We start from the raw sequence: 22,474 nt of genomic DNA, 5'->3' as shown, positions 1-22,474 counted from the left end.
GGGAAGGGAAGGGAAGGGAAAGGGAAAGGGAAAGGGAAAGGGAAAGGGAAAGGGAAAGGGAAAGGGAAAGGGAAAGGGAGAGGTACTGATTGAATCTCAGACTCTATACAGGGCTAATCCGATCCCTGAAACTAAATGCACAGGTACATCAATGTCCAGGTGGTTGCTCATCTCTGAACACAATTGATGACCACAGACATCTTCTCTTTTGGAAGAACCCAGGAAGGATGCTCCTTGCACGGGGCCAAAGGGCAGCAGCTCGCTCTCCTCCGGCAGAGGAGCATGCTTCCCACCTCAGCCAGGCACGCCGGAAAGTGCGTGACTCCCCTTCTCCAAACCACAAATTTCAGGTCAAGGTTTCAAAAACATCCCCCTGCAAAGCTCAGAGGTGTCAAGACCTGAGTTAGGCTCAGGCTAGTGTAACCACATGGCTTCGGCTGGGGCCCAGGATCCCAACCGCCCTGATCGCTGATCCCGGGTTTCATATGGGCTATTCCCTAACGGCACGGCTAATTAGCTCCACTTACTTACATCCAATTAATCAGGTTAAAGAGTTTGCTTCAACATATGAGCTTCCTTCATCGCATTATGAGTTTGTTCATGAAATTTGGAAGGAATCCAGGTGGTTTCTTCCAAGGGCCAGGCACCGGGCGCTTGGCGGCGTTTGCACCTCACCACTGTGCCACTGGCTTTCTGCAGGTGGCAGCTGACAGACTTGAGGGTTTCACAAGAAAACGAGCCATACCTTTTCCTTTTTTTTTTTTTTCAAGACTGAAACTTTATAATGGGCTTTAAACACCTTGCTTTAAATTCTTCAAACGTTGTGGTTTGCACTGACCATGATGATGCCATACTTGCACCCTCTTCCCTATTCAGACCTCCAGTGCTGGTTCTGAGATGCAAAATTTGGGGGGTGCTCTGCAGCTTTCAATATAGGCTCTTACTGCAAGTTAATATGTATTCTTGAGACAGGATAGATAGAGAAAAAAGTCATTTTTCTCCACAAACTGCAGTGTAAACTGAGCCACCGTAGGGTACTGGATTTCACGGTGAATTAAAAAAAAGAAAAAAAAGAAAAAAAAGAAAAAAGATACATGCCCACAAAAAAGCAGTTCTACTCTTGTACGTCCACAGAACAGTTCCACCACTTGTAAAACGCTGCAGCAATGTGGATTTGGGTATGCTTTGTCAAAATAAATTAGATATAAGTACAACATGCAGGCAGCCAAAGAAATTGTAACAGAGAAGACGCAGCAGATGGGCACAGGCTGGAATCGCAGGCTGCAAACGCAGTCAGCCCCATCCTGCATCTCCGCAGCTGCCCCGACTCCGGCGGCTCTTTCTGGCAGAAAAACCGGGGGTCTGACAGTGGCAGCAACACATTTATCACTAAAGGAAGTTTGCAGTATTGCCTATCCTGACAAAATAATGTAAGCGGTGATGAATACAGATTTATTTTTTATATTGACGGTTCTCCCTTGGAAACCTGTCTGTTGTGTCAGTCTCCTGAAGAATATAATCCAACCTTCTGTCACTGTACTATGTGTTTTATCGTCATAAACCCGAGAAATGTAGACAATGGGTTTTGATTTGGTAAATCACATGAAAGCTGAGCCAGAAGCTGTGCCTAGATTTAACATCCAGCTAAACCTTTCACCCAGGTCAAAGGAGGGAGGAGAAGCTGCAACAAACTCCCCAGGGTTGACAGTATCTCCCCTCCTGGTGCTCCAGATGCAGGGCCACAGGGGTTCATGCTCACTGCTGCTGTCCTGCAGTTAGGAACTCCTCTCTGGGACTGACGGACAGATTCAGTGCTTTTCCCTCAGGTCAGCTGACATCTCAAGCCGATGTGACTGGGGGCCTAATGAATTTGGGGTTCCTGGGCTGTACACAGACCACAGCGTACTTCTGCAGGCAGAACCCCCATCAGCATCACGGCTGTGGATGCCGACCTCAGCCCAGAGGGAACGGGCAGAGAGCGTGAGGGGAATCTGTCTCCTGCAGTTCAGCACTTAACTCCTACAGCACAGAAACAGGGGATGGACACAGAAATTAGTCTTCCACAGATAAATTTCAGAAAAACATCCCATCGCTCAAACTGTAAAGGCATGGTCCCTTCTTATAGCCTAATTTTCAATATTATGCCTCGAAATAACCGAAATGCATTTGAAAGCTTAAGGAACGTACTTGTTGAAGGAATTACATAAATCAGAGGATTTACTGATTACGGTATTTCTGGAGGGAAAGATTTCTAGCCTGGGCTGGCAATTTCTCCATGTCCAGTTTGAGCGGAATATTGTCAGAGATATTTGTCTCCTAGAAGCCCAGTTTCCAGTTTCATAAACCACAATACTAGCTTTTTTTTTTTTTTCCTCTTTTTTTTCTTTTTTTTTTTTAAGACTGCAATGTGAAGCTCCAGAACATACTCAGAAACTACACAGCAATTGTAACTACCTGTAAACAAAGTTTGGCAAAAGGAAAGTGGTCACTGATCGTTAATATTTTGGGAGTAGACCTTCTTTTTTTTTTTTTTTCAGTGAGTCTGACAGAAACTGAAATAGCAAAACCATCTTTTTGCATCTTTGCCAATTTACGCCTTCTTTGGAATTAAATGCGTATCTAGGCTGACAGCTTATGTACAGCAGACTCCACTTAAGATAGACATGGGTTGTCTGGATAACTGGATAACAAGGCGAAAAGCTGGTTTCCCAATCAAGTCAACTAGCTGGATGACTGGAGTTATCATTTAGGTCATGAGGAAAGTAGATTTTTTTTTTTTTATTTGGGGGGGGGTCATTTTCCAGACCTGGTTCTTCTCCCATCCATGTCCGACAGCCCTTGGCAACTAGTTGGAGTCAGAGGTGGAAAAGACCCGTCAGGCCATCTAATTCCCCTTCCTTGCAAACGCCAGATTATTCCTTGTGTTTTTAGCATCCCCCAGTTTGATGCTTCCCGTATAACCAATCTTTGGGTCATTTCTGTCTCCTGCCAGCAGCCAGAACCACTGAACCAGGGAGGTGTTGCCAACCCTGCTCTGCAATGCAAGGGGGTAGGTAAGAAACAAAGACCCTGTGAGTATCTACTCCCCAAAGAGGTCTGTGTGCCATGAGCATGCGTTTCCTCCACACTGCTGCAGCATATCAGCCCTGATTACTATATAAATCTACGTGTCAGCTATGTCCTAACAGTTAAGGCATTAAAAGAATCTATTTATCTCCTGCCATTAAGTGCATGTCAGGACCAGTTGAGCACTTGATAAAGTCTCACCGTCCACTCTACTGTCCATTTTGTCTTTGTCCACGCAGCGGAGCCCAGCACTGCACATGCACATACCTTCACATTCAGAGTCAGAAGTTTTCATTAATCCGTGTTTCAGTTCGAATTAAGACTTTGCAAGTTTCGTTAAATCTCTGCAAAATGTATTTAAGGACTGAAGAGAAGCCAAGGAGCACAAAACGGGGTTAAACGCACACATAACATAAAGGCGTGCGTTAAGTTAAAATGAGTTATTTTAGGATTATTAAATGGAGGTTTATAACTTCCATAATTTTGAGTCCAATGCAGAAATATAAACACTGTCTTTGGAACCACTGCCAATATATAAATCAACTACCAACAAGCAAATTTACAGTGTCCTTCTCTGCTGAACTCTCTGCTATCATTTCATTGAGGTGAGTGGGCAGCAGAGAATCCCAAGGATGAAGATGGTTTTTCAAAGATAATTCGGTTCAGCCTAGGTTTGTTAAGATGTAAGTGGTTTTGGGGGGCAGCGAAAACTATCCTACTTGCAACGAGCCAACAAAGACACCTCTTCTTTGAAGCAAGCACCTCCAAACTTCTCTTTCCCCATTTATTAACCAGCAGACAGATGCTAGCAGCTTCCCGTGCTGCAGGGCCTGACACCGGGCTGGCTGGCAGCCTGCCACGAGCGCAGCCACGCAGGTCGGAGCGAGCACCACTCCACTCCCTAGGCGAGTGCAGTTTTCCAGGTATCATCTGAGCAGGAGAAAACTTTTTATGGCCATCTGGTAAGAAGAGCTCAAGAGTTGTTAGGGGATGGAAGTGGAAAGGGCACGGGAGTTCACAGCCTTATCACTAGGTTTTCTTTGCTGCACTGAGTCACCACATGCCCAAATCCTGAGAATAAAGTATGTTAGTGGCAGAGAGAATCCCACGACAGGCAGGGCAACAGAATGTAATGACAGCGAGAGGAGGATACTGGGGTGGGGTGAGTTGGGTCAGTGCTCATGTTACTCACTACTGGTGCTTACGTGTGCTGCTTTGAGATGGCATCTATCTTACGCTCATTATGAAGATTTATATGTCCGGAGTAAAAGCAGCGAGAAATCTCTCTGGATGAATTTTAGCTCAGTGCTGGCATCTCTATAAACAGTTCCTTTCTGTCTTTACACCTGCAGTACCGTGAGCCTAATCTGCTATCAGCTGGGTTTGGTGAAAATGGAAGGAAAACACAGATCTCTATCTGACAAAGTTCTTGGTTTACAATATAATACAAAGTCAAAACTTGGGGGCAGTCAGTCACCTTGACTTGGCACGTCTAGATGGCTTCAGCTTTCGGAGGTGTTCCCCTCACCTTTCCCCTAATATACACGGCCCGAGGGGAGCTGACCCGTTATGGGAAGTGGATGCCACACACAGTTCCCTCTGATCACAGTGTGGGTCAGTAAGTGATGAAATATGCGCCTTTGTCTATTTTCACAGCCTGTTTTTCCACTTTCACAGCCCTTTACAGACATGAGCTGGCTGAGCTCCACACCAGCGACGTGAGGCATCTCCATCCTCACCTGTGCTCATCCTCAGATGGAGCACTGCACTCAGGGACTTGTTAAGTGCCTCATCGGGGGCAACAAGCTGGTGAGAACTTGCACCAGATCTGTAACTGAGACTCATACTTAGTGTTCAACCAGCTCTTTCTGTTAGTACCAAATCTTAATCCATCCCTTGAGTCCATCTTTTTCAAGATGGAAATCAGAGGGAGGACGGTTTGAAGGGTGACAAGCTGGGCTGTGAAGGGTGCTGTGGCACCGCTCAGCAGCTGGGCTACTGCTATCTGTATCTCCGTCCTGGGGGAGGTAGCGGCAGTTTGGTGACCTGTGGTGGGCTTCATGCTCAGTAGTGATCCACCTGCAAAGCAGAGGGACGAGCCCTGATGGGAGAGTCTCTGAGCCTTCTCCAGCTGGAGCAGAGCAGGGGGAGCTCGGAGCAGCACAAGGCTCTCAGCAATAGTGGGGGCAACAGCAGAAGGAAGAGACAACTTCTGCTCTACACAGCCCTCCTGTAGTGTCCATGGGTTGCCATTCCCATACGTTTCTGCTCGAGCTTGTCCTCTTTTTCCTTCCCAGGCAAGTTGCCAGAAGAGTGACAAGGGAGCTGGCAGCTGATGTCAGAAGTCACCGTTACTCCCAGCTGCTGGTCACCACACAAACGGTGCATGGATCAAAGATGGGCCTAGTCCTTTTACGAGAGGGCGTTTGTGAAAACAAGTCAAAATTATTGGAGACAATAAAACGGCAATAACCGCGTTTTAACATTTCTGAGCATCTCCTACCACTGGGTCCCTTCTGAGCAGCATAATCTCTGACGTGCCGTTCCATTTACTTAAACAGATGATATAATTTATCAATATAATGGACACTGATGAAGATGGATTAATTTGGATTACAGAACCAGCGCTTTGCAGTGGCTCTATTCAGGACACAAAATGAGGATGTGTGTGATTATGGCATCGTTTGGAGCAGGGTGGGCGAGGGCAGCAATCCGCACAGAGATTCGGGTGCTCCTGAGTTGGCAGGGGAGGGAGGAGAGCTCTTGTCACAGCTATATGGTGAGGAAGCTTCAAGCACTAGTATTTTTCTTCAAGTTACTTCAGGCTTCTCAAACTACGTTTGTGTGATCTACCACTATTTTCTTTTTATAAATGATTTCTCTCGCACTACGCGAGATCCCCATAGAAGTTAATTAATCAGAGAGGTAGCGTACAGAGAAAAGGAAAAGGAAAACTTTAGGAAAACAAAAATAAAAATCACCATTGGGTGAGATGTACGTGATCTCTGATCACACCTCTTCTTTGTACCTGTTCCTGATCCCACTATGTCCCTGCTGGGAGACTCGCACATCGCGTCGGCCAGGCGCTCCCGAAGGCCCTCTTCAGTGTGCTCCATGGAAGACATGTGACGGAGGCCGAAGTTCTCGGGCCAGCTCCCACACACCTCCAGCAAGGTCACGCTCCGGTCGAAGGCACCTTCAACAAACAAACGGGAGATGTTTGGGAGACCCTAGGACCAAACTACCTCCATACACAGCGTTTATGGCAACGGAAGGAAAGGCGGCCTTGTGTTTGGAGTTCCTGAAACGCTGCTTTTAGCACGTTAGTTCAAATGTTGGTGTTAATGGCACAGCAGGAGCAAGCAGAGCCCTAAGTACTGAACAGCTCTGACCAAGCAGCTGTAAGCAAAAAGGATAAATTAAAAATACAGACCCAGTTCGGGTCTCACACTAGTGAGAGTCAGGAAATCAGCATCATGACACTGATGTAAATGACATGTAACGCTGGAAAGCCGTACGTACGTTATTAAGTACATGTTAGACAACTAGAAATTATTTTTAAAGTTGATTTGTCTTTCACTGGGTTGCTAGTGAGTGCTCTTGCCCTTCCCCTCTCAGACAATGGAAACAGTCAAGTCATTTTGTCTTTGCTAACGGGCACAAATTTTAGGCAAAATCCCTTTCTTGCTCTTGAGCAGAGAAGCGGAGCTGTGTGATATCTTGCTTTCTGCCTTGTGTTTGAAGTATGTCTACTGAAGGAAGAAAGCAAGCCCTGCCTTCAGTCTGGGATATGTGTGGATTTTCTACTCCGGCAGTGTGAAACTTTAGGTCAAACGTGAGCTAACGGAGCCTCTCCCCTCGCCAGCGCGTTACCGAAGATGCTGGCTGTTGTGACGGAGCGCACGTCCCTACGCAAGACACTTAATTCCTTAGCTTGCAGTTATTACCTCATTCACAACGGGGTATGATCTGCTGAATGCAAAGAGACGATTCTGAATCCAAGATCACTTCAAAGTACATGTTAAAATTTTTCTACTTTACTATACAGCAAGTCTTCTGCAAAGGCTTACTTAAATCATTCCCACTTGGAACAAGATTACAGTTATGCTTTGTTGCTTCAAGCACATACCATTTACTCAACTATTAGGTAACTGAATATGCAGCATTTATTGTGCCTGGTTTCTGCCAGCCTACAGAGGGGAAAAAATGCAAATGCCAATGTTTCTCAAAGTTAAAAGTACATGAAACACGTCCTTGTTATCAGGCCTTTGGTTTTCCCCTTTGATCAGCCGTCAGAAACTATCTACACTTGTAGCCTGTGACTGTACAGCTTCACAGCACACTCCCTGCCACTGACAGGTGGTAATAGAAAGGGTGAGAGACCAAGCCCCGCGGCAGGCGTCCCTTCCTCTGATAACGTCCAAAGTACCGGGTGATAACCGTTAGTAAACACTCGGGCAGCCGGTTAATCCATACATCAGCAAAGAGGGGCAGATAATTTTGAACTCTAATGGCATGGACAAAAGCACCAGGGCTGGCATTCAGGGATTTATATGGGCTGCAATGGTGACTTCTGGCTCCTGAATTTCATCGGCGCGCACAACTTTGATTTATCTCTTTGCCTGGCTGCAGAGTAGATTCCTGGCACTAGAAAACCATCAACACTAAAATGGACCTCTACAAAATGGGACCGTGGCTCTTATGTGATGCATGCACTTGAACTCTGGATGAATCCCAGTTTAAACCGAGAGGAGGAATGACCAAATATTTCAACTTTTAATGGGTCTTTGGATTTATAAGGTTACTCTAGTCCACTAATTCGTTTTAAAGCAAGGGTTCTTGAAGCTTGCTTGCGAAAATGCAGTAAGGAGGTGAAGTCATTTCAATGATGTTTTAAGTCCCTGCAACGTTTCCATGTTGTCATGTATCCTAACTGCAGCAGGAAAAGCAAAATTTGGCCTTTTTTTGAAGCTTCTTTTTTCAGGTCATCCTTCTGCAGTTTCATGCTACCCTGAGACCCCCACTCCACATATGCTCCAAGACCCCACTGACTGCGGTTGGTTTAGACAGGGCTGTTCACATACCTGGAGAGCTACTGGGGGGGCGCTTTTAAACCTGCATCCCCAAACCCCAGGGTAGCAGCGGGGAGATGACGAGCTCCCACGGGTTTGTAGGGCTGTGACGGAGATGAGAAATCTCTTCTTTACTAATGTCTGTCCTTACTCCCAAAGTGAGAAATAGGAGCATTTCTGCTCCTATAAGCAGACACATGAATAATAAGGCAAATGGCTTTTGAAGCTCTGCCAAGATGCCTGCATATGTGTACAGGGAGAAACTTCATAGAGCGCCGGTCTCTGGCTCCTGAGATACTTGAGTGAGAGCAAAGGAGACAAGTGCAGCGTTACCTCCACAATCAGGGCCAAGAGCTGCCAAAACTTCTTAGCAGCAACATGTGAGGTTGCAAGTGTTAATGCAAATGCCGGTTAGAGGGATTAACTGCACTGAAAGTTTTCTTGTTAAAAAACTGTAAGGCTGGTCAGGCTCTAGTTTTATCCTTCCTCCCTTTTCACTCCTTCTCCACGTCAGGAGTACACGTCTCGTGATAGGAGTCTGCCTCCAGGCATCCAGCTGTGATTCACCAGCCACGCAGCACCCCACGGGTGAGCACCCTGCCTGAGCCATGGGCGGCAGGGGCAGAGGGGGTCTGTGTGCTGTCATCCGCTCTCTGCTGCAGCGGAATCCACAAATTCCTCCTCCTTTCAGTATGCACAACGATAAATAAAAGTGGGTTCCACATAAAGCTGAACACACAGATGTGCAACTGATGTCACTCGGGGTGTGGGGAAAAACAAGACTGAATGTCACAGATCTTCCTGTTCTTCTTGCCATTGCATCAGCAGACAGCACGTGTATCAAAGTAAAATTGTTTTTTTCAAGGCAGAATTCAGTCCTGGGTACTTTTGCACCTTGAAAAATTTTTCTGTCAAGTGCATGAAATGGCAGATGGGCTGGTTGCTCCCCAGGAGCCTTTGGGTGCTCTGCCCTACGTACATCGTTACCAACGGCACAAGAACTAATGGCATTAAACTCACACTGATACCAGCCAACCGTATCTCTGCTATTTATTAAATTGTAATCTCTTTTTCTGGCTGCCTTGCTCTCCCCTTTTCAATCCTAGTATCTCAGTTGATAACGTATCAAATTCCCCATCGTCGGCCAGAGAGAAGTTTACAAATAAACCTCAGCGGAGTGTCCTGCTCTCAAAATCCCCCAACCCCACAGCCAGAACATAACCGCAGAGCCAACGCGGCTGAGAAAGCTCCTGCTGATTCAAGGGATTACTGAAGGGTTGAGAGAAGGCAGGCTTCGACCCGTGCCTTTACAGGCAAACTGCTGAAATCCTACTGACAGCCACCTAGATCAGACCTTGACGTGTGAAGCCCAGCCTTTCTTCTGTCCCCCAGACCTGCTACAGCTTTGATGGTGGAACAGGTTCCACCCAAACGGAGCAATTAATTCAGTCACAACTCAAGAAAGAAGCACATTAGGTATTATTTTAGTCAAGCAATTACTAGTGAAATCCTGGTGAAACCTCATTAAATCACTGCAAAAAATCCCATTGCCTTAAAATTCTGTCAGTATTTCATCCTGTCGCGTGGTGTTTTCAAGCTAGCAGAACATTTACTTCTCCCCTTATTTGCTGAAGATGAAACTGGATGGAAATGAAGACCATCAGCCTCCTCTGTATGATGGCCAAGCACCATCCCAGACCCACGGCACTACAAATCAAAAATAACTCCAAATCAAACCAAACGGAACAAGTAAAAACCTTGGCTTGAACATCTAGGTCCTAAGTGCTTTGTTTTGCAATTCCAGTGTGTTTAGCTTTACACTCCGAGCTAATTCTGCTCCACACGCAGGATTTTCCTATTAAAACTTTTAATTTTCTCCTGATACCGATCTCCCACTTCTGTCCTTCCACTGACATTTGCCTCCCAACGAGCACTGCCCTTTGCTCACACCGCTGTCGGATGGAGCAGAATCAGGCCCCGGTCTTTCTGCTTAATGTTTCTCACATTTTATTAATGGCAAAGGCTTCTGTTATTACTCACACCAAATTACCTTGCTTCTATAGAAGCGCAGGATTTGTCGTTTGCATTGCAATTGTTTCAAGGCTTTTAATATAAAAGGAAAATAAATTCTACAAAAAAAAAAAAAAAAAAAAAAAGCAGCCTCAAACCTTGGAAACATCCTTTCATTTCACAGCTAGCCCTACCAACCAAGACTGAGAAAACCAGAGAAGTTTATTTTCTTCTCTGAAAAAATCTAGTAGTAAAAAGTATTTTTACAAAATATTTTAATGCTCCTAGCGTGTTATTTTTCTAAGTCAAAATAGCTAAGCTAAATCTTTCACCATAGCCCTTTAATTCAAAAGCCAGGGGAAATTTTTTTCATTAAACCTCTGGACGGCTTTGTTGAAAATATGAAATCAAGTAGCTCCATTTCCTGTCTTCTAAGGAACAGTAAATCAAAAAGAGTACGTTCTCCAAAAATACAGTAATGGTTCTATTAAAGAGCTTGACAGTTTTGAGCCTCACCTTGCATATTGCAACATACGTGTGAGCAAAAATAACAGAGTAAATAGGAGAGGAAATGACCTGCCAATTTTAACCGATAAAAGATGCATCCTTCTCATGAAAGGGATGGGGGTCTGACCCCCGGGGACGGCAGGCCCTGGGGCGTGACCAACGTGGTCTCGGGGGGAGAGCAGGGGCTGCCCATCGCCAAGTCCCTGCCTCTTCTGGCCCCTTCAGAAGCAGGAGTGGACTTTGAAGGGAGTCCCAACCCGCTCGGCCCCAGCAACCGCAGCATGAGCGTGTCAGAGCTGCCCAGAAAAGCCTCGGCCGGGAGCAGGAACCCCACGGGCGTGTGGGGAACCGGCGCATGGAAACTCCTCGCCCAGAGTAGTGAGTCAAATTGTAACATACCCCGTTTAAACATTAATGGCTGAACTTTCCTACGGGGTTTGCCAATTCACTTCCACGCCATAACTCTGTGACTCCAGGGGGAATGCCACAGAGTACTCGAAGGGGGGGACCTGTGCAAACGAATTATTTAAGCGTGGAGGAAGCGGCATCTCCCCGACCTGCCCCGTATGGGCCTTTTGAACGTGTGCCCGTGTTGGGCGGCACGTGCTGCGCAGCTCCCACGCAGCCTCCCCGCGCTCCCACGGCACACGCACACCCCCCAACCTCCGGGTGACAGCCTTTGCAACAGCTCACCTCTGCCTGTGGCTGTTAAATCAAGGTGTGAGCATTAATTATTGACGTTGGAAACAACGGCAGGAGCTACAGCCTTTGCGAGTAACTCTATTTCTCGGTCATCTTCCCTCCCACGGAGTTCCTTTTTTTTTTTTCCAGAATCGCTCACAGTTCGGCTATAAACAGGACATTACTCACCAGCTCTGTATCCTGTGAGTGCATTTAATTAATGGAGACTTCAGCCAGGGTACCCAGTCCCACAGGCAACGAACACTTTCAAATCCCTTTGAACTTTTGGCTAAGTGAGGCCAAGAGGTTCCTGCATCCCTCCTCGGCGCACTACAGACTTGTAAACAAAAATACTGTTTATTCCTCTGTCATTATTTCTAAATGAGTTTTAAGCAAACATGCAGCTGCTGGGAGGAGCGAGCCCGGCGGCAGGGTGGCCCCGGGGAGCCCCCGTGCCCAACAGCTCTGTGGGGACAAAGGCAGATGGTGGGGCAAGAGGTTGCCCAGGTTGTCCAGTGCAGCAGCGGCCGCATCCAGCTCAGGACAGCAGCCAAGGTAACGCGGGCCAACGCTCAGGAGCAGAGCAGTGTCACAGTGCAAGGCCGGCAGGTCCTCGGGGACCATCCCGCCCTCCTCCTCCTCCTCCCCACCGCCCTGACAAACGCGGTCGCCTCTGGTCCTGCGCAAGGGGTTAACCTCGAGCTCAGGAGAAGCATTTCAGATGATTAGGAACATAGCCAGCAATCACAGCCATCCTGAAGGCTTTCAAATGTGAGCGGGGCCGCAATTTTCAGAGCTGGAGCAGTGAGATATTTTTATAAATACATAAATCTTCTCAAGGCAAAACAAATATAGAGGAAAGAATGTAAACATTATTGTAAAATGCATAATAAAATGTCTGCTGTTTGTTAATTTTGCTCCTTATTATCCAGTCTATGTACCACCGATGTTGAAACATTTGCCTTTTTTTTTTTTTTAAAAAAACTCCCTTATTCATTTAAAAATAGTTTCCTGCATGTTATATGAATAAGCAAAACCTAAGGTCCTAAATCCAGGAGAACTTTGAAGTATGAAACACATGGTCTATGGGAACTATGTTTTCATTAATCAAAGTAGATGTTTCTAAAGCCATCAGATTTATCATGACTGGATTTCATATGTGAAACCCAATATACACACAGACATACACTGCTTGTCCTTTTGGATTAGTTCTGACCTTTTACTCTCCTTTCTGAAGGATCTGCCTTTCCTCAGAGCAAGGCTGCCCTGTTTTACCACCGCATCAGCCAAAGGAGCCTTGACAAAGTGCGTTTTCAACTCTCCGCTTTCTGTGTCTGAGTACGAGTCTGGGTTAAGGTCAAAACATAAATGATTAAGTATATTTATTAAACTCTGCCTTTGCCTTGAATGCTCCCTGCGACTGTTCTATGCCATCCAAACTGCAGTTTCACACCGGCCTGCTGGCAATACACCTGGCCACCAAACGAGGGACCCGAGTGTCACCACGGTGCCGACGCCGAGCCCCGGGCTGGCAAAAGCTGAACCAAGCCCCCCCTGAGCCCCCCGAGGGCTCCTGCAGCCCTGGCCCAGCTCCTGGCTTCCCCAGAGGCGCGGAGGTTAGCAAAAGGACACGGGAGAGAGATGGGATGGTTTAAAAACTGGAGGCAGGATGTGACATCCATCCAAGGCAGGACTTAAAAGCTAAAATGCAAAAAATCTGTGTTTGGTGTCGTTGGGGAAATTTATGCCGTGGTTTTGCAGTACCAGAAGCCCAAGTTCGAAAGACCAAGATGCTGGGGGTGAGCGAGGGCTCTGCTGTGGGCAGAGGTGGCCGTCACTGTGCCGCAGGCACCCGCCGGGACGGCACAGCCCGACTGCAGCCTAAGGAATCCAGTGCGCTGAAAAAGAACACGGGTGTATTTGTGCTCTCCTTGCAATACTGGATACCATTTATTTAGCGGTCTAAAAGCAAGAGGAGATGGAAACTACAGTATAACTGGATGCTATTACGATTTTAAAAACAAAATACCCCCTCATAATACAACGAATTTCCAATAATAATTTTTTTTTTTTTTTCCCCCCTTGAACAGCAAGATTCTTGCATATTTTAACTCTTTACAGCTTTGTAGGATCAGAACGGCTGGAAAAAATCAAGAATGCTACAATCATCCCCAAGCCCCCTTAGAGATTAACATTTCTTTACATTTAATCCTGACATAAAGTAGGGTATCCTGAAGAACTGAGAGTCCTGCACAACATGGGACAGTTGGGGTGGGTGCGCGTTACCAGGTACGATTCTGCACAGCAGAAACTTCACCTGATGTTCTTTCAACCTCTAGGTCTGGAAATTTCATTAAAAAAGGATTCACAAAAGATCTTCAGCACTTTTCAGTTTTTTGCGAAGTTGGAAATGTTTTCTTGTGGTATTCACATACTTATAAGTCTCAGTCCTGGTTAAAATTAGAAAATCCAGTATTTTTTTTTTTTCTCCTAGTAAAGTTTCCCACTCTCTGAAGATGTATGACTTAGCTAAGCTTACAATAAGATGATTACGGAGATTTTCAAGAATGCCTAGGAAATTTAAACACACAATGAATTCCATTAAATCTCAGTGGAGGCTTTTTTAGGCGAGTCTTTATTTTGTTTTACTTCTCATCTGAATAAAAGCTGCGACTTTATGATGCTGAAGTCTGCGCTGGCTTCACTGGGAAAAGCTGCGCAAGATGCAGGAAGGATCCATCTGGTATTTCTGTGACACTACATAACGATTCTCAATTTGCTTATTTGTTTATAAGCCAAGTCATTTCTGAACCATTTTGGAAGAGGTTTGCAGGCATACCCTGTCTTAGCGAGCTCGCTTTGCGAGGTAGAAGTATGCCAATTCCACTGGAGGGACTTGAATAATATATTACTTCCCTTAAGAAAACAGCAAGATTTATCTTGCTTATTATCAATCTCGTGGCATGTGCAAATGCACATATATATATCTACGCACAGAGTACACATAATGGATTATAAAAGGCTCATATTTACCCACAAGTAAGGAAAGATCTGACAACTCATCGGGGTTTTCTGGGTAACTAAGATCTTATGTTACACTTTGAGACACAAGTGTGGATTTGTCATATTGCTTAAGAATTAGTGGTAACTGTCTGAGCCAAGGAATTTAATTCTGATTGTTTCATTTGAATTAAAAAAATCTTAGTGTTGAAAAAACTTTGGAACTGCGCTATATACTAATATATCACTCAAACTGTAATAGGAGATTCTTTCTTGTGTAATAGAAACAGCGAGTGTAATGCTTGGAAAGGCCAAGTTCATCGTGGGTACAGATCCGCCACAGCTGAGCGCTGGGGGATACCGTGTCTTCAACGCGGCGCAGGGGAGGGGCGCAGGCCTCCCAATCCCATCCCATCCCATCCCATCCCATCCCATCCCATCCCATCCCATCCGGAGGGAGCTGTGCAGCAGGGATGGATGTGGCCCAGCACGCTGCCCTAACCCCCCCCAGCATCCTCAACGTCCTCCCACGCAGCAGACCAAGCCTACCACAGACACAGACTTCTGCTGGGCTTTGGGTAAGTTCTTTCTAAGTATTATACACGAAGACAAACAAGGGGAGATAAAGGGGCAGTTTGTTACCAGCTCCGAGAAAGCTTGGAGAAGAGACTCTGTAGGAAAGCGGCCGAGCAGCCATCGGAGCTCCGGAAATGTGAAATTTGGTTTATATCACTAGCAACCAGTTAAGAATGAAACTGAAATATTTTTTGCATTATAAGAGCAAATGTTTCTCTGGTCTCACATCACCTTTTCCAGATGAAACATTTCACAACCCAGCTGACATATAAACAGAAAGCAAAATATTTTCCTAAGGTGCATCACTAATCCCACTCGGGGCCTCTAACTTGTAATTTATTTGTCTTACCTCACTATGAGATAATGTACGCCTCGGTTCCAAGCTACTGTCTAATAACTACTTGTACACAGGATAAATAAATCTCACTTGCAAATACTAGGCACTCGCTGGGTGTTTGGGAAGAGCTCGCAGGGTGACTTTTATTTTCCTGCCCAGCACGTGCACGGCCCTGGCTCCTGCCTCGCCTGCCTGCCTCGCGTCCCTGCCTGCCGCTGCCAGCCCAAAGCTCAAAGCCTCTTGCAGCATTCGTAAGCACGAGGCATCTGCGGTTTGCAAACACTTTGTGGAAATCAGCATATTTGAGTCATTTACAGGAGGGGTTTCCATGTCAGTAACGTAACTCCTTGCTACTCCCCCGTGCTGTAACGGCACAGGGTGCTGGGCCATCTTGTCTAGACTGTGCTTTTGCCAAGAAAGGTTGGACCAGATGGTCCTTGAGGTCCCTTCCAACCTGGTATTCCACGATCCTGTGATTCTCCTTAGGGAATAACAGAGGAGCGATGACCTCCCGACACTTTCTCTAGCGACCCTCGCTGTGCTAACGTTCAATTTATCAGGGTTGTATCTAATACTATGCGCACAGCCCGCTGTAATCACAACTTCCCTACAAGTACTTTAACATATTTCACAAACAGCACGAGATGGATTCAGGTGTTAAACCGGAGCGACAGAAATGTTTGTGTTCAGGGCAGCTGGGCGGCTGCTCTAAGGATACAGCACCGTTAACATCAGGAACTGGTTTGGAAACGTACTCTTGTTACTTATTAATTGAGTGACCGATCAGGGAATGGAGGAGAGACGGCAAAAAACACCCAGAGGGCCAAATTCTTAGCTGAGGCAAAATGAGTTATCAGCACTGACAGAAAGAGTTTTATTGCTTACACCAGGGAAGAGCTAGAACATCAAGGTTTAAGTAGCTCACCAAAAGTCACTGGGCAAGTCCTTGCCAGGGCTGCCCAGACAGAAATCTCCTGTCTGAGGACAACCCAGCGCAGTGCCACATCTTCCTAGAAGGTACGAAAGCATGGACGGGTTCTCCAGAGGCACCGAGTGCTGCCCTGGCCACGCAGCAGGTCCCAGACACCTTCCCACCAGCTCTGGACATTTGGGAAATTGCTCACTCCAAGTCTCTAGATCCCTCCAAGAACACTAGGAAAAAGCGTTCCTCTAAGGACTACAGGAAAAGATGAAATTTTATGTTTAGAAAATAATAAAAATTTTAAAAAACCTTCAACTTGTTTCCTTGTAAGCCAAGTCGGGGAAGATAAATTCTTTTGGCCCGATTCTGAATTCATTACAAGCGTGTGCCAAGTTGCACGAGCTAGTTATCTAAGCTCCAGCAAGGACCGGACCTACAAAGCACTGAATCTCTGGTCCCACGCCAGCTTAAGCATATACTTAATTTTAAGCATGCAAACAGCCACAGCTGACTTCAATGGTAGTATATATATGCTGAAAGTTAAGTGTCTGCTTAAGTGTTCTGCTGGAGCAGGGCCAGAGCACTTGGGGACTCGCAGCACCAAGGTCTGATCTCCTACCAAACCCTGTCCAAGGGAGGGATTTCACCCCAGCCGGGCAGGCTTTGGAAGGGACAGGCAGGACCCAGCTGGTCAGGAGCCAGCAGACCCATCCTCGCTGTCTGAAGTTTTCCTCTGCATACATTGAAGAGGTTTTGCCCTTGTCACTTGTATTATCCATCAGACATTTGGTGGCTGGATAAGGCAGAGCGACATTGCAAGGTGAGATGATGGAGTGAAAAAATTATTGCAACTGGCATGTCCTAGCCTAAGGCTTTCGGTCATTTAACTCATCTCACTCTCATCCTCAGCAAAGACTCTACTCAAAGGGCAGGGGATTTACCCTTCTACATGCCTCATGTTTGCACGTGGCAATTTACAGTAACAACTCCAAATGCAAACAGGAGTTAGGCAAGGATGGCTCACCGCTTACAGCTGAGAGCAAAGCTTTCAGGAATAAGCAAGGACTACTTAAAAAAAGTCATACAAGGACTTCTACTGCCATAAATAACAACACCTTTTTTCCACTTGACAATGGCACTCTGAGCTTTTGTCACAGAAATCGTAAAAGGTGACTAGAAGGGTGCTCCTATTCTTATTCTTACAGGGAAAAAATTGAAATTAAAATCTTTCTTACTAATGTTCTTGGAATTCCTCTGTCCTCTCCCATCAGATCACTGCCTACAAGAAAGCTCACGACTTAAAGGTTTTCCACGGTAGATGGCCATTTGTGCATGGGTTAAAGTGCTGCCAGATGCTCAGCAAAAATCCTGGACTTCAGACGAGCGAGGCTGATGTACACCAGTGGAGACGCTGCCCGAAGGGACCACGCCAGAAACCCCATCCCCTGCAGGCTGGGAACTGCCTCACTGTTCCAGACGTACGCTGAGAGAAACGGCTCCCCCACAAAAGCAGGGACAGAAGTGGGTGCATCACCCCAAACAAACACAAAAAAAAATCAAGGGTAAGAGGAAAGTCTGATAATTCATGCTGTGGTGTTTATTCATGAGACTCAGAAGCTCAAGAACCGGATTTTTACAGCTAATTTTCTTTTTTCTTCCTTCAAGAAAACCCATTTTGAAGCACTGATGACAAGGACATGCTTTGCTGTGATTTATGAAGCAATGCAACCCATAATGTAATCTGGGATTAACCATTCAACCAGAAGCCACCCAAAGCCAGCTCTGGTGTCTGGAAGTCCAAATCACGATGCCCCAAATCCTTGCCTGACCCTACAGGCCCTGTCCCGCTCTGGCAGATTTCCCTGGATCCAGGAAGAACCGCCCCAGTTTTCCCAGCACCGTGGCCCCTTCCCAGCACATCTGGGATGATGGAAGTGTGTGTTTCTCCCTGCCTGCCTCCCCAGGAGGGTCTGATCAGCCAGTCAGCTCTGCACACACTTTGTACCTCCCTCTAAATACACTTTATAGCATCAACTGGCTTAAGTACCACAGCAAACAGGGGGGACCGCTCACACCCAGAGATGGAGCTGCCCCGTTACGCACAGCCCCACCGGCCAGAGAGGAAAGTCCATCTCTCCCCAGGGACCCCAGCAGCAAAAACCACATACCATGACCTTCTGGGTTGCAATACCTCAATCCTCCTCTGAAACTAGCTTTAGTCCATGTGAATAGTTTGGTGATTATAACCATGCTGCTTGCCAAGGCAAGATGGATTCTGAGAGCTGCAGACTACCACTCTTGTGGACAATATTCCACTGAAATCATAGCTTGTACATATTTAAAAGGATAAACCTGCTACTAATAACTACGCATCAAAAGAGAAGATCCTAATTTATATGCCAGAAAGCTAACAAAATCTTCAGTGTGTTATAAACAAGTATCTATCATTATAAACTAAGTTCAGCGTGTAAAAATCCAAAGATGGAGTTTATTGTCTTTAATGGCTGAGAAATGACAAGTGTGTTTGGCTGAAAAGGAATTTAGCAAGAAGTAGTTCTGTACAAGAACCAAAATCCATCTTTAAAAAAGAAAATCACTGCTGACAGTTTTACAGTAGAATTAAGCCGCCGTGAACTCTCAGAAGTGGGGCTAATCACAAGTTTCTGGGGAATTTAATATGGAAAAGAAATCTGATTATTAGAGAGAGTGCAGTAACTCAGGTAGAAGTTGATCTTACACCTTTTACGCTCTAAAATGATGAGTGAACCCACCCACATCTCGTAGAGGGGTTTTCTTTCTGACAGCCTGCTGAGCCGCCTCCCTTCCGTCAGCAGAGAGATGATCTGCGAGCCCACCGGCGCAGCCACTGTCCCAACCTGGTGTCCTAACGATCTTCCCGTCAGCACAAAGCCATCTGCAGTTAGGCTTGGCACAAAGCGTCGGGGTGAAAAACTTGCTTTACAACCCCAGAGAAGCAAATCCAAGGAAGTGAGCAAGTGGGTGTCAGGTACCGGGTAACGAAGATACGAGAGAGATGCATCAGGTCTGATGACGTGGCTGCGTAAATACAAGTGGAAGTATTTCCTACAGTGGGCAAGCTCAAAGGTGGAAGCTGTCCAAGGGGAATCTCTCAAAAACCCTGGGCAGCAGCAAAATATGTGACAAAAAAAACACTTGCCAAATGTTTTAGTGCTCTGCTGAAAGATCAAGGTGGAATGAGCCTCTGTGCTGGAAGCCTTGGAACAAAGACAGACTTTCCTGGAACAGAGCACGTAACTCTTCAAACATCAAGCCATCATCTCAGTTGCAAACCAAAGAAATAACAATAATAATTTTACAGAGGGAGAAGAAAAAGGAAAGGGGGAGAAAGGAAGTGAGGTCTTTTGCCAGTTCCAGGCACACCGACCTTCCTATCTGCAGATTAATTTAAATCAAGGAAAGAGAAAAAACGGTGGGACAGGAGATGAAGTAAAGAAAATATTTCTAAGTACAGTGAGTGACCAGACTAAAAACGTATCCTGGGAGAAGTAAGTTTTCCTAAGCACGCAAGTATTACCTCTGATACATTAAAAGGTCAACAGAGGCATGAGTGGTTTCATATATGGAGAATAGATTCAAAAGGTATGTTAGGGCACGTTCAAAGCACCGGGGGAAATGGTGGTGCAGCTCTGGTGTCTATCAAGCCATGTTTATTGATGTTCTTGCTAGCTGAGGGAAGGTTTGGGAACACGGATCATAACACCATTTTTATACCCTATAAAAATACACTGCGAAGTGATGAGAAATGGGGATTGTTGAGTTGTGCCAGGCAAGTCCATTAGAAAGAAGGAGCGTACTTTTTCGTGAGGCTTTTTACAATCCAGAAAGTAATTTTTTTTTTTTCTTGCTCTGAAAAAAAATTGGGAACCCTCCAAAGCATATGTTTCGCAAACCTCCAAAAAGTGGAAAACAAGATTCCAAGAGGAGAAGTGTAGGAGGTGCAGTGTGAGAACAGAAGTTCAGGACGAGCTTCCCTCCTGTGCCGTGCTGGGGACAGATGGGGCAGGGACCAGCCCCGGACCTCTGCTCGCAGCCTGTGCAGGGCCTCCCTCCTCAAGCTGTTTGCCTCATAACCGATCTTAGGACAGGGTTTGGGACTGCACTGGAAGCTGATTATCCTCCCTGCAATCACAGCAGAGTTTGTTTAATTGCATTCAAAACAGGAGGCACGAATAGAGATGTTTAAGACCACCTGTATTTTCTGCTTAATCGAGCAGAGAACTGTCTTCTCATTCCAAAGGAGAGAATTAGCACCTTAGCACCTTGTTTCTCCCAGACATTTGACCTTTGTAGCTAAGTCACTGGCTAATTTTCATCTAGCTGGGCACCGTTCGGAAGCTGCTGAGAAACTGGGATACGTTGGAGGTGTTTTGGTGAAATATTTAAGCTGGAGAGTTGCCACTGAGCCAAAGGCACCTTTTCCCCAGAGCCCCCGAAGCCCTGCCAGGGCGCAGCAGACAGAAGGCCTGAAGATGATGAAAGACCTTCAACGGCATAATTCAACCTTCTTCATGTCAACTTTGAAAGTCAGTCCCAAACCCGTGCCTATATCTAACATCAGTTCATCGGGTGGGGCGAGTGAAAGCATCACCTGAAGAGGTTACACCAGCAGGACCTTCTTTGGGCAGATGCAAATAAGGCTGCAAGGATTTCCTTACTGAAATTGTTTCCAACACACTCTGAATACTTGTGGAAACCAGAACGACTGGAGATAGTAAAATAACTCTCCAGCTTTTCGTCTGAGTCTTGTTGATACCACTCTGACCAGCCCAGTGAAGTCATTTATCCATCTTAAGCCTTAGTTTCTCCACCTGTACAGCAGGCATGAGACAATATAGCTACTTAAATTCAGTTTTCCAGAAATCAGTATCTGGGAGTGCTGGGGTCTCAGTAGCAAGTCAGTGCATATCGCTGCTCACAAAAGACCCCCTGTAGCTAACAATATGACTTTGGAACACCTCGAAAATCCAAACCAGATGAGTGCTGTGCCCATCTACATCAAAAAGCTGCCGTTTTTCAAACCATCCCGTGGTCAGGTCAGAAAGCCTGCTAGGTCTTAACTTCTGTGGGCTGTAGCATCAAAAGTTTCAGGCAGGTTTCAAGAACCCATCCTAATTTTCACAGCGGTGAAGATAAACAGCCAAAGCTGAACTGGAAATCTCACTGTTTCATAAAGAATGAAATCAAGCTCCATGCTGAGAGCAGGCACAAGGCCAATATACCATTTAAGACCCATTTTCAGGGCTTAGTAAGACTTAAGTAGCACACAGACCTTGGGCTAGTGTTTGGCATGGGAGGGGATTTTACCCATGATAAACTAGCAAGAGCCCGTAGTGCAAATTTCTGCAGGACCCTCTGACAGGATGACAGCTACAGAAACATAATAATCCAACAGACTTGTAACCACCGAGTCCACCTACACTTCTCATATAAATAATAGGTCCAAGACAAAGAAAGTGGAAATTAGATGCTTGTGGTGAATTGCAGAGAGCCAAAGACCTTATAAGATACCCAGTACTTACATCTACACTTAATTAGGAGTGAAACTGCAGACATGAGACCTCAACATGTGGTATTCACATGTGGGCTCAAAAATACTGTCAAAGCCAGTTTTTTTACAGTTAAAACATTGAGGATATGATGCAGAGGGCAAGTCTGGAGATGCCTGATTGACAAGCCCAGCTCTCTGTGCAAGGACACACCGTGCTTTACCAACTCCAGAGCGGGGACTGCTCCAGTGCTGTTCACACAGATGCCAAGTTCTGCCCTTGCACCCCGTGCGAGCCAGACAACTCCAGAGAGGTCCCGAGATGTCTGTTGTATGTACTGATTGAGCAGTTAAACCTAAACAAGAAGAAATCTGAAATTCAGATGTTAGTGTCAAAACTAATAGGAAACAGGATGCAGCTATAATGCAAATGCAGTGGTCCAAATCCTAGTCTCAGTTACAACCCAGCGAGTCCAATACGAGCGCAGGGAAAATGCGTTCTGTTGTACGTTAATGAAGAATTTTGTCTTGTTGACTTAAAAATAAACTTGTAACTTTTTTTGACCCTATGTAAAAACCCAGTAAGATTTTCTCCAGGAATAGGCACAGGACAAAACTGCTCGGTATCCTGGTATTCCCTGACTTCAGAGATGCCTACAACAGAGTCGGGGTCTACTGGGGAAATCCCAGTTCCACCAAAACCAAGAGGAGTTTTGCCAAGGCATTCAGTGAAGGCCGGGCTTCACCCCAAAATCTTTAAAGGAATATAATTTTCT

At 45.9% G+C, this 22,474-nt stretch overlaps 1 protein-coding gene across 8 annotated transcripts in view; it reads right to left on the bottom strand.

The window, feature by feature from the left end:
- The window catches only part of BCAS3 (BCAS3, microtubule associated cell migration factor), a 371,871-nt gene that overhangs the window by 19,882 nt on the left and 329,515 nt on the right, over nucleotides 1–22,474 (bottom strand). For 4 of the 8 annotated variants that reach the window (XM_026861420.1, XM_026861421.1, XM_026861422.1 and 1 more), the window contains one exon: nucleotides 6,095–6,262. In XM_026861420.1, the coding sequence (XP_026717221.1) occupies nucleotides 6,095–6,262 (168 nt within the window). Of the gene's footprint in view, nucleotides 1–6,047; nucleotides 6,263–22,474 lie in introns of all 8 variants that reach the window. The other 4 variants (XR_003399716.1, XM_026861426.1, XM_026861424.1 and 1 more) reach the window with 2 other exon arrangements.

The sequence above is a fragment of the Athene cunicularia genome (genome assembly GCF_003259725.1).
Source record: "Athene cunicularia isolate RWA chromosome 19 unlocalized genomic scaffold, athCun1 chr19_part1, whole genome shotgun sequence".
Taxonomy (NCBI): domain Eukaryota; kingdom Metazoa; phylum Chordata; class Aves; order Strigiformes; family Strigidae; genus Athene; species Athene cunicularia.
The sequence above is the reverse complement of the archived record's forward strand: the minus strand, read 5'-3'. Positions and strand labels throughout refer to the sequence as shown.